This window comes from Mchenga conophoros, linkage group LG23 (assembly GCF_057382185.1).
Source record: "Mchenga conophoros isolate Kocher_MC1m ecotype Shallow Benthic linkage group LG23, M_conophoros_male_GT1.1, whole genome shotgun sequence".
NCBI classification, from domain to species: Eukaryota; Metazoa; Chordata; class Actinopteri; order Cichliformes; family Cichlidae; genus Mchenga; species Mchenga conophoros.
Window position 1 is genome coordinate 34,135,552 of NC_140547.1, and position 12,944 is coordinate 34,148,495.

A 12,944-nucleotide genomic window follows, 5' to 3' on the forward strand; every position below is an offset into this window, starting at 1 on the left:
GGCTGAGTGACACGGATTGTGTGATAAGTATCATTAACGCATTTGGCTTCATTTCAATAGTTTGCCAATGACACTCTCACCACAGTGCTGTCACGGCTCGTCTTCACATGTATGTGTTTTCTTTAGTTTGTTTCTATATATAAACTCACATTTTTGGAGCAATGTTTATAAACGAGGCCTCAGGTGTTTAGGATATAAAGAAAAGCTAAAGCGTTGATGGAAACGGTGACAGGTCTTCATTTTGAAGTGTAACTGGAGCGTAGATATTCGTTTCCAAAACGGCAAAAACAAACATTTCTCACCTCTCGACAGCATTTTTTTCTGCGTTTTCTCTGGTTTGTCCGCCTTGTCGTAGTTTTCTTCTTTCTCGGCTTGGACTTGTGCAGCTCGTTCTTCCTTTTCAAAGGGCTGGAGTAGGAACCCATCCTGTTCACACAGGAAAATATAACTGAGGAGCTGCGTGAAACCAGGTGGTTTGCAAGGAAAAAGAAATAGGAAAACTGAATGCCCCGCAAATGCTAGATGTGACCGTGAGCAGACATGAGACCTTAATCTAGAAAAGGGCGTCAAACACAAGCATTTAATTCTGGGTTAATTACAGAATAGGACGACCACTGTAATGGAAACCTGTTTACTTGGAAGTAAAGGTGTTTCAAATAACTAAGAGACAGATTAGCTTGTTTTTCTTAAACCACCTGAACAGAACTTGAGCTGGAGCCTGAAATTAAACAAGGCAGCATTTCCTTCCTTACGATCCAGCAGAAAGAGGTTTTAGCTATAATCCCCCTCCAACTGGAAGAATTCTTTAAAATGACTGTGTGGATTTTTATTTAATTTAAATCTATTTAACATGGGCTTGGTTTACCTCAGTCGTACTCTTCTCCACCACACACACATTCAGAGCAGTATCTGATTTGCTTTTCAGGCAAGGCTGAAAGGGAAGTTGAACAGTGGAGAAGAACTGCCAGCGCTCTGTAAGTGGATTACACACAACTGTGGAAAGCTAACATCAGAGAATCTGTGAGAGCGAGATGAATGAACGAGAGCGAGCGAGGGGTGACCTAGCGTTGGGAGAGCAGCTCATAACCGAGAAAGGTCACAAGTTTGATCCCTGTAACAGCTGCGGAGCAAGATAATGAGACGCCGCGTTCGCCTTCGTTTTAAGACGCTCCGAATGTATGTGAAAGTGTAATATGCTAATGAGAAACGTGGCTGACTAATTGCCTGAGCGAGACTGGGGAAAAAGCGAAAATGAGTCTAGGATTGTGTGCTGTGGAAGTGACAGCAAGTTCAAGCGCGTGTCTGTGTGTGTTCGTCTGGGTGGGTTTGTCAAAGCAAAAACATTTTTCCCCCCTCCCGGTGAGAAGCGCTGATGTTTGCTGCTTAATGCCACCCTCGGCATCACATGGAAGCCGCCTGGTTGATGTGCAGCTGTTGCGAGCTGCCTCATTTGTTTCCTGACATCCATTTACCTCGAGATAAAGGGAAAACAGCGTGAAAATGATGGTCTTGTGAATATATAATGAACATGCTGTCACTCGGAGACAAAAAAAACCTGAAAAAAAAAAAGTGCATTCAGAGCCCCCCCACCCACCCACCCCCAAATATTGGCCATTGATTGGAGCTGACAAGCGGGCCAACAATGTAAGGGCAGACGTAGATTTTTGTTTTTCCTACAGAAAGCAGCGACGTCTTGGACTGTCCACAGATCCACACGGGCCTTTGTTACTACCTGACAGTAGAGACAGTAATTTGAAACTGTGAACAATGGGACACGCTTGGATTGGATGATCATAAGAGTTTGATTGAGAATCAGCACTCATACTAATGTGTTTTCCCCCCTTCTTTCTCTCCTTATTGCATTACCTCACCCCTCTAGGTTAGTTTGTCGCAGAAGGAGTCTCGACTCCGGGGGCAATAACGGGAGCAGGGGAAATATCAGGAGTATTCAATTAGAGCGTGCCACAGCTCTCTGTAGCTGACGTGTGGAAATTGTAATTTCCTCGACATGATTGATGACAGTAATACAGGACATCGTGTGAGTGCAGACGATGCGAGACCGTTGTGGGAATAACACCGCCCTCTGGTTATGGAGCTCGGTGCTGACTGGCTGAAATGCATGGAACAGATACACCTGTGTGTAAATGTGCGTGAGCGTGTGTCTGCCAGGAGCTGTGCAGAGCGGCATGTAATGGGTAAAGTTTGACGGGAGGGGGCTTTTGCCTGGAGATATGGCGCAAAAGAAGCGTCGATTTAGCAAAGCAGCAGCTGGAGCTCCGCGCTTTCTGTTTTGATGATGTGATGTTTTCATCAGACGGCTGCAGCCAGGTATTTAATCACAGCTGTCAGATGAAGGCCGCTAATCAAGCATCAGAGGTCCATCTACTCAATTGTAATGGGCTGAAATGAAGAACTGATCCCAGGTCAGCACTTTCAAGGCAAGTGGCCCTGTAGCTTAACAAGCTGGGCTGAGGCATCAGACTACATTAAACTGGGCTTGATGAAACATGAATTCACAGTGACTTACAGTCTTTAAAGAGAGCACTTTGCTCTTTATTAACAGAGTATGCTTACAATTATAACTTATGCTAGAATTAAACTTTATATATCTTCATATGAGGCTCTAGATATACTATGATTTATAGCTTACATGTGGGAAAGTTATCCCAATTATCTCTTTGGATATCAATAAAACCAAGATTGGTGAACTTCTCTCTTAAATTTATCTCAAACTAAAAATATTTCAAAACAATTTGTTGCTTTTTAAGTTTAAACAGGGCCTATTACGCTATTTGTTTACGCTATTTACCACTGTATTTTTACCACTGGACTGTACTAGAATAAGTTTACAGGACAAACAGTTCAAAATAATGTACTTATTCCTAATCCCTACAACAGGGCCTTGGTGCAAGCCCTCAGTTTTCATCCTGTTCTTTTTTGTGATTCACACGCAGAGCTGTCTGAGATGACCATATTAGGGTTGACCACTTTCCATGACATCACGCAGAGCTGACAACAGCGAAAACTGTCTGAACTCGAGCATTTACGCAGCCTGAAGAATGGTGAACACAGACTTCTGTGAAACCTGCTTTATGTTTACTAGCATCCAGTATCCACCTGTTACAGAAAATAACAGGAAGTATAATCAATCCACCTCACCCCTAAAGGGCCACACAGGAAGCAACTAGCTGTGGTGCGGCAACCAAAGACCATAGACCAGGCTTGGCCAACTCCAGGCCTCGAGGTCTGGTGTCCTGCAGGTTTTAGAGCTCACCCTGGTTCTACACACCTGAATGAAATGATTAGTTCATTACCAGGAGAACTTCAAGACATGTTGAGGAGGTCATTGAGCCATTTAAATAATCTTCGATGGCTCAAGGACACATCTAAAACCTGCAGGACACCGGCCCTTGAGGCCTGGGTTTGGACACCACTGCCATAGACATTAAATGACAATATGCGATGACAAAGTTGCTTTTATGTCAACAGATCAATGAATAAATCAAAAAGGATCAAGACCCATGCAGCAGACTGTGACAGCACTGAGCAGCTCCTTCAGTGGGAGACTGCGGCACCCACGGTGTGGGACGGAGAGATTTCGCAGGTCTTTCCTCCCCACTGCTGTCAGACTCCATAATAAAGACTTTAACTGATCAAGCACACACATCCATACATATGCAATAATACTAAGTGCAATAATCCTTTCTGTCATCGTTGTATTTTTACTCAGTTGTATATAGTATTTGTATTTGTATTCTATTTTTATCTTATTGTATATTTATTTTATTTTATTCTACTGTATATAGTATTTTATTTTATTCTATTCTGTACAGTTGTGTACTGTATTTATTCTTATTGTATTCTAATTTTTGCCTCATAACTTTTGCACTGTCCACTTCCTGCTGTGACAAAACAAATTTCCCACGTGTGGGACTAATAAAGGTTATCTGAAGAATCAAGTTAGGAGTTATTAATGAAGTTACCTCCATGTGTCAGGAATGTGTTCAACTCTCTTTGCTCTGAAGAAAGACTTCCAGAAACAGCTGAAAGCAACAAGCTAACCTGAGCTCTTAAAGCTCTGTCAAAACCAGCATTATTTTCACTACTAGTGAACCCTGTTAATCTGATCTGTAACAGCCTCTTTAAGTCATGGTGAAGACTTCAGCGTAATGAAATTTCTAAAGTGTAGTTTAACTGAATGAGGAAAACTAATGAGAGGAGTTTTTTGAAGCACTGTGTGTGGGCTCCATACACGCTGCAATCTTGTGAGTGCCTTTATGTTAATGTAAAAACATAAAATCAGACTCGTGCTGACCTCAGAGCGATGAGTAAATGTTACAAGGTCTAAATTGGCAAGACTGCCGCCACAACTTTGCAACAGAAAAGAGATCCAAGTGCCAGGACAGGACAGGAAGTTGACGGCCTTATTTTTAAACTTACCGGGTCAACAGACCTTTGCTAGGTGAGAATGATGATCTGATCAACTACAGTTCTACAGGGCAACAGCTATATGCAAGCTCCTAAATCTAAGTGTAAAGGCAATGAACTGTCTCACACTTACTACACCAAATACAGCTGACAGGGATGAAACCAGCCTGCGCGGATAAATGTGTGCGTACAATCCTGAAGCACAGAGTTGGGTGATTTTCTTCATAATCCGATCGCTCTGTTGTGGATAACAGATACCATTGCTGCAGGGGCCCGGGGTTAATGTAGCGCTATCCACCTTCCATTTACACGCACAGGCACACACACACGCACGCACGCACACACGCACACACGCCAGTGAAAGAACGAGGCACTCGCATGCTGGCGAGTTTATTTCCCATTATCAGCGTGAAGATAAAGAGCATAAGCTGCAGCAGTGGGAGAATCTCGTTCACATACAGCTATAAATGGTTTAGCCTGCTGCAATTAGTGAACCTAAGTGGACGGATATCAGCTAAACGGCTAAAATGGTATGAACTAATTCGCCTGCCTCTTTTTAACCATTTTTCTTTAGTTGTAACTCATTCAGTCAGTTATAAACGGCTCACTAACACACATGCGCCCGTGAAACAAAGTTGAGGAGACAGACTAGCATCTCTGCAAAAGCACAGCTTCGTTGTTTCTTATTTAGCATTAAAGCAAAATTCCTTCTGACACGACGGTCAGCAGAACCATTAGTTGTTACCAAGTAGGTTGACTTGCTAATATTAGCTTAGTGTGTTAGCACTAGGGTGGGCATGTGAGACCCTTGTGTTTTCATTTGACCTCATCATGGAAAAATGCCATCTAAAAACAGCTACAATTACAATAAATGAACAAACTGTTCGTGATACTACTCAGGTAGTGCCACAATATATGGTCCAAACTGGCACGCCTCTAATGTGCAACGCTGGTTTCATGGAGGTCTTTACCTGGGGTGCTGCTGAAGGCTCAGGAATAGGGCAAGGAAACGACTCTTCACACACCGCCAGGCTCCGCACGAGCTTTAGCCTGGTGTTGGACTAAGGGGGTAAGGAGAGGGGTGCAAGTAGGTGGGCACAGTTAAATCCATGCACATACATACCTGTGTCAATTTCATCACACATCACAGTGACAAGCCAAAGTGAAACAGCCAGCGAGCACAATCAATTCTTACGAGCATGTCACACAGATCCAATAATTCACATTTCAGCAGACACAAGTTTTCCCCGAGTGACTAAGCTTTTCATTGCTAAGATTGTAGCTTCTTATAACTTCTCGAATAACCTGATCAGAGGGAACTTAAGTTTAAAAAAAACAAAAGGGAAAAAAAAAAACCTCAAGCTTTCTCACATTTTTCTACAGGAAACATCAATGCAGCAAGCACAAAGGAAACGTCCAAACTAGCCGTATTCTCATTCATAATTCACATCACAGCCTCTGCTATCAGTCATGTGACGGCATCTCAACACATTGCAGCAAAGTCATTTCAGACATCTGCGTGACAGGTAACACGGGTACAACTTCCATCTCAATCCAAGCAAACAACGCAAGTCAAGTGCACGAGACAGGTCGGAGCATCCGTGCGCAACATGCATGTCGAGAGTACCGTACCTTAGAGTACTTCACAGGCTGTCCACAGGTAGGGGAGGGGGTGCAGGGAAAGGAAAATGAAATCAAACAAACCACAGATGCTTGGAAAAAAAAAAAAAAAAAGGGAGGGGGAAGACTTTTTTTGGGGGGGAAAGAAAGTAACAAATGATATTTGAATTAAATATGAGTGGCCTACATTTTGTGCATGGGTGCACTTCTAGAGCTTGAGCAACTCCAAACAATTCATAGGTTTCAGTTTCTATGATGTCTTTTTAATGTCTGTTCGCAGGCTGAAGAAAAAAAAAAAAAACTTAAAGAGCACAGAACAAAATGTGCTGACACCAGTCTGCGAAAATAAAAGATATTAAATGAAAATCTCAAGTTAAGCAATCACCGTTTTTATATTAGCACTCCATTTATACAGCATGTGTGGTCGTTTTATCTAATGCTGCATCCCATCATCATCATCTGCTATATGAACCCCTGAATTACTGCACTCAGTCTTTGATGCTGTTCGGTCTCATTTGACTGAACTTAAGCTGGTGTTAAATGCAAGAAAATACAAGTATATGCTGCTCTCAAACAGCATCTAATCTTTCTGAAACTGCGCTAGGGGCTGAAGTCGAGATGGTCATAATATATTTAGGCGTGATAACTGACCAGAGCGTGTCGTTTAAAATGCTCACTGAAAACCTCATGTTTAAGATGAAATTTGCTTCTTTTTTTTAAAGGAGTAAATCCCATTTCATCCCTCAGGCAACTTTTTTCTTTAACCTTTATTGGATTAGAGTGATCTGCTCATTAGGAAACACCTAAAGTAGCTGGATATTGAGTGGTTACAGAAAGGGGATATACCCCTGTTCTTTGTATGCTGCTGCTCAGTGGGCGTCTACATGGTTCGAGTTTCTCTCACTGATTGGCTCATAAAGATAAATCTCAGTGGTTCTCGCACATACCCTCACTTGGGTGGCCTGGGTATAGTCATAACCGTCCAAGTTTATTTTTGTTTGAGGCTGCTGATTGCATTGTTATCGTGGATGAACTAAACAAAATCAATCTACTTTTCAAACTATTCCCGTCTTATGGTGAAACTTCAGTTGTTGCAAACCAGCTAGCTCCAGTCTTTACAGTCTAGAATTAGTGATACTCTTTATAGTCCAGGCTGTAATTGTTGCTGGTCTCGATGTCAATCAGCTTTTTCCAGTCTCTCTTCTCACAATTAGACAGACTACAACTTGAAGAGCAGCTGGTGATGGTGGTCCTCGTTCCAACACGAGCTTAAGGGCCAATCTAAGCAGAAACCAGGCTAGCCAACCACCAAGGCTGAAGAACGTCCAAGCTGATGAAGCTTTAGTCTGTCCAAAGAAGAGCATACGGCAAAAGCAGCAGCCTTGCAGCCAATTCAGTGACAAAATATAGGTTTTGGCTTTTTTTTTTTTTATTAACTCATTCACTACCATTGACGTCTATAGCCGTCAATTGCAGTGAATGAGTCAATGGGTTTAACTCATTCACTGCCAATGGCTGGCAGTGAATGAGTTCATCAATAAAAACATTTAAATATGTACCCATACTCGTTATATTGTTTGCCTTGCTATATCACAAATATGATGTGATGCTAAGGGAAACACTCACTCTGTCCTTGGACTGGTTCATTTTTCCTTTTTGCTGGAACAATCTACAGAAAGACTGAAATGTGACCATTTCAGTCTTTCTGTAGATTGTAGACCATCTGACTAAAATCTGTGAGAATCTGCATCAGCTTAGTGACTGCACTGAAGTTCTGACCTTGATACGTTATCTCCAAATTCTGCACTATTGTGTGTTCATTATTGTTAAAGTGTCTGCTCAACCCTTGGCCAAATCACAGACTTTCTCTGGATAAATAATGGATAGATAATCATTTACTGGGAGCAATGAATTAATTTCTGAATAGCATATGCTACCAAAGTGGCTGCACTGCAGGACCCCTTCCTTTCACACACACACACACACACACACACGCACACACTCTCTCTTAGCAAGATGCCGCAGAAAACAAAAGCCAGACATTTGGCTGTGAGGGATTCGGGTCAGTTTTGTTCGTTGCTCCATTTAGCTGTCACGTGAAAGCAGGCGCTGGATGTAAGGTGCAGAAAGCAGAGAGAGGCCGCCCGCCTACTAGTGTGTGAGACAGCTCGGTGCCTCTGCGCTTCACGCACTGGTGGCTCTGTGTGTGTGTGTGTGTGTGTGTGTGTGTGTGTGTGTGTGTGTGTGTGTGTGTGTGTGTAAACAGAAGGTCTCTCAGTAGCACGTAAAGGGAAGAGCGGAGGAGGGAAAAGGTAGGGAGGGGGAGACCTGGCAGGAGCCATTTCAGTGTAAATTGTAACAGAGCCCAGTCCTCTGTTTCCTAATCCCAACACACACACACACACACACACACACACACACTAACGCTGTCCTTCCCACCTGTCCTCTAAAAATCAAAAGGACAACCTATCCCCTCCCTCACTGAGCTCGAGGGCCGCTGTTCGCCTATTTCCAACGCCTGTGACCTGCCGTGCCCCTTTTCTATATCAGGTAATATGGATGTGGAGGAGAGGGTAGCGGGGGTGGAGGGTGGTCAGGGACCGTGAGCGCACCGCTTCACCGGCTAATTGAGCGGTGTGGGGCCGGTGGGGAATGAACAATGCCGCCAGGAGATAAAGGAAAGGGAAAGCGGGGGGAGAGAGGGAAAGGGCTGAAGTCAGCAGAAGTAGGGCGGCCACCAGCCACCTGTCCTGCCGCAGAGGACAGAGCTGGAGAGCTGGAGGCAGATGGTGGCAAAGTCACCCTCTTTTACCTCTGTCGGAACGCATTCCTGCCCCCCGATGCCGCCATACCCACCCCCGCCTTGCCTCGTTTAAGGTACCGCTGTCCTCTCCCTCATTTCTTCCCCCACCCGTTCCTCTCACAATGAACATTTCAGGCATTTAACCGATGCCCTTACACAGAGCAGCGGAATTAGCTTCACCTCCTCCACCGCTGGAAATTACAAGCGGAAAGGTCGGCTGTGTCAGTGCCGTCAGCATATCCCGGCATTCCAGTAACCATAAAATCACTACATCAGGGAGAGGAAAAGGCAAAAAAGAAAATAACACACAAAACAGAAAAAGCAGCACAATCGCAAGTAGCCTACATTTGTAGAGGTGACATGAAGCAGAGTCACTCAGCTAATGGTCATACCAGACCACACAATGCTACAGCAGCAAAATATATGAGTGGATGAACTGGATTGTACAATTGGACCAATTTACTGCTTATGAAGTCAACTTTTTAATCCAAAAAGAGCATTTTGGGCTTCAAAAGCTGCCTTCTAGTTTCAAACATAGTCAATACTTTGGCTAAATATATTTTGGGGTTTTTGAGCTGATAGCTGAAATTCTTTCTTTGTTGTGGTGGATTAAAATAATTTAAGGAGGAGAAATCGTCCCTCTACTTTCATCTTCTTGCTACTTTCTTGTCTCGCCTCTGCTCTCCTTTCTTTCCTTCATTCTCCAACACCGTGTCTCTCGTGTTCTTCCACCTTCTTCCTCTCCCTAATCCTTCCTTCTTACAACCTCTCCACACGTCTCTCCCTCCCTCTTCCTCCTGTATCTCCTCCTCTCTCCCATGCTGCTTCCCCCATGCTGGTGTCATTCTGTTCCTCAGGGTAACATAGGCGCAGGAAGTTGGAAGATAAGCCTGGATTTGAGCCCCGATTATCTGCCTGCCTGACTCCCTCGCGCTCCCCTCCTCCAACCACAAGGCCAGATTGGCCTGAATCCTATTTTTAGGCAGCAGCCAAAGAGACAATCCTTCGTCTTTCCTGGATTTTGCTTCTTTGACCACACAAGAAGAGATTTCACAGTTTCACCATTTAGATTTTAGTGTGCATTCCTCTGTGAGGAAAACCTGTCAGAGCCAGTTTTTGCTCTAAATTAACAAATGCTAATTTTTTTGCACCCCCAAAGCACAATGTTGCAATGACAAAGACCTTATTAATTAGCAGTTTATGTCAAAGTGTTCTCAGCTCTCCTGAAGCCTCAGTAGATAACCAGTTTAATGTCTCCTGTGGAAGATCCGTGACTTCTTAACAACTTTAACAATTCTCAGCAGCCAGGTAGACAGCAGTGAAGAGTCTCACTATGACTGACCTCAGTGCTGCTGAGGCAGAGTTGAACCCTGCATTATTATTTCTGTCTGCGCCGATTATACATTTCAGAAATAATATTTCCTCGCTGAAACGGCTGGGAGTGCCGCAGGTGACAGAAGATGCCCAGGGCAGTTGGTGTTCGACGTTGACTGCTACTGAATTTTCATGGAAACGAGGTGTGGAAAAGAAATGACAGACTTTGCTGAAGTTGTCAGGTAAGTGTCCTCAGCTTATTGAGGCTCCAGTCTACCAAAACACTGTGAAACTGACACTTCATTTCACATTAGTGCTCATTCAATTCAACTTTATTTATACAATGCTTCAAGGCACTTTATCTCGTAAGGTAAAGATCCTATAGTATTCTGGAGGAGACCTCTACAAGCAAGTACAACCTGATAATAATGGACCACTGTACTCCAGCCTAAGTAATGAAAACATGAGCTAGTTTTTCAGCATCAGCCCTAGAAAGTATGTTTTTACATGTTAGAGATATTCAGCAACGATTCATATTTGTTTAACATCTGCATTGAAGGACACGATCAAAAATGCCTCCCAAGATTTCTCAAAGTCTTTTGGATGCTAAGTTAATGCCATGATCCAGAGTTAAGTATCTGTTTCCAACTTTTCTGTTCTGAGAAGAGTATAACGTATAAAGCAGTGGTACCAGCACAGAGCCCTGTGGAACCCTGGCTAACTTTCATGTTAGCACACATCTATCTATGATTCCAATTATTGCAGTGCATTTCCTTTAATACCAATCTCTGTAGTTAAACACTGTAACCATTGGGAGAAGCACAGATATGAGCTCACTGTGAGAAGAAAGTCATTTCTAACCTCCACCTGTCCCATTTCTGTATTATCCAGAAATCTTTTAACAACTACTCTTTCAAGAACAATTGAAATGAAAGGATTTTGGATATTAGTCCATAACTAAGAGACCTGGATCAAGTAAAAGATTTTTAAGTAATAGTTTAATTCAAACCATTGAAACGGAAAACTGTGCAACCCTGAAAGCCTGTCATACGCAACCTTTTTGATAAAGATAAACCGATCGTATTAAAAATGTAACATCTATTAATGGTAAATATTTTTGAACACTGTCGTAGGAATGGGGTCTAATAGACATGTTGAGGATCTAAAGGAAGAAATTACTTCAGATAGTTAGTTATAACGCTTATAAATGTTTTATTTGTGAAGAAACTCATGAAGGCTCTGATTCTTTGTCAGTCTGGTTGTAGTGCTGAATGTTTGACTCCCTGCTATTAGTAACAAACTTTTGCTGCTTTCTTTTTGTAGTCACAGTATCCAGAGTCGTACGCGATGAGGATATAATGCTACTGACAAGATAATCTACTCAGGTATCTGCTCTGCACTGTGTTTGCACATGGCAGGAAGCACTTCTTTACATTTCATTACAGCACTTTCACAGAAACACCCGGTGTACCAAAACAGTGTTTCTATCGCTGTGCAGTCCATAATTCTAAAATTAAATGTTACAGTCACACAGATATGGAAGAATTGTTACTGACACGTTTTAAGGTTGAACATAAATCAGCATTCTTTACCTGTATGTCCTTTTTATTGTTGCAACCATGTTCATCTCTGCTGTTCTGGCTCTGGTCAGACACCTCAGTCTTGGCGTCTTTTGCAGATGACGCGGGTTCGGCGGCTTCGGAAACCTTCATTGTTTCAGTGTCGACGTTATCAGACATTCTCATTGCAAAGTCTTACAGGGAGATGCTGGCAAATACAGAGGACCTGAAAGACAGGAATGTGTCGATGAGAGCTAGCATCTTTGGGAGAGAAAGAAGTTCGGATGATTATGCTTGAAGGGTAAGTTCCAAATAACAAGAAGCTAGACGCCATCATTTCAAAGTATTTTTATTAAATTTGAAACACAGATTATACAGAATTTTATTATATATTTTTTTATTATATCAGCTCTTTAAAAACAACAACAGTAGTGGCTGATTCAGACACAAAAAGGTAAATTGGGCGTAGTGACAATTGTCTGATCTATTCAATTATGTTAACTTTGTGTGTGTTGTTCAATATAATGTGTCAGTAACAGAGTACCATTTGCTAGCAGGAGAGCTAACATAGAATGGCTAAATCTAGAGGTACTTTACATTTTGTTAAACCAACAACTTTTTTACCTTTGCAATGGTGTCTTTTGTTGATTTTTAAAAAAATTTTTATTAACTGCAAATTCTGGTCAAGAGAGCTGACGTGGCAAAAAACTAATGCCAACACCTTTACAGACATATTCTCTCTCACTTTTCATCATGCTATGTTCATTTAAATTTTCATTCGAAAGATAAGTGTTAGAATTATTATCAACTGTTTACATACTAAATTAGTGATGGCATGCAATGACACTAAGATTCAGGAGTTGTAGAGACCTTCCTCAATCTTTACGCCGACTGGGAAAGACAAAAAGTTCACACAATTTTAATAATTATAAATAAAACATGAAAGAATTATCATTATCATCATCATTATTATCATTATTATTAAACGCCATGGAAAAATGTGTACATTTAAAAAACATAAGGTAAATAACAACAGCATATAAGAGTATACAAAAGTAATAAGTGTATTAGTACTGCATTGTGGCACATTAAATTATTTCCTTTGTTGCAGTAGCTATATTCTGTGTCGTAATAAATAAAACTTACTTACTTTGTGTTATTAGATCAGATCCACTGCATTCTTGTCTAAAAAGTGCTGTGTAATGAAAGTTTGCCTTGTG

At 42.1% G+C, this 12,944-nt stretch overlaps 1 protein-coding gene across 9 annotated transcripts in view; it reads right to left on the reverse strand.

Annotated features, from left to right (window-relative positions):
• Window positions 1-12,944, reverse strand: part of LOC146547709 (R3H domain-containing protein 1-like) — a 52,247-nt gene that overhangs the window by 25,124 nt on the left and 14,179 nt on the right. For 8 of the 9 annotated variants that reach the window (XR_014890685.1, XM_085264341.1, XM_085264345.1 and 5 more), the window contains exons 3-6: window positions 11,758-11,950; window positions 6,061-6,078; window positions 5,400-5,489; window positions 303-426 (exon numbers count right to left, since the gene is read on the reverse strand). Coding sequence is in view for 8 of the 9 variants with exons in the window: in XM_085264341.1 (XP_085120467.1) it covers window positions 303-426; window positions 5,400-5,489; window positions 6,061-6,078; window positions 11,758-11,910 (385 nt within the window). In the remaining variant the exon portion in view is untranslated. The remainder of the gene's footprint in view (window positions 1-302; window positions 427-5,399; window positions 5,490-6,060; window positions 6,079-11,757; window positions 11,951-12,944) is intronic. The other variant, XM_085264346.1, reaches the window with a different exon arrangement.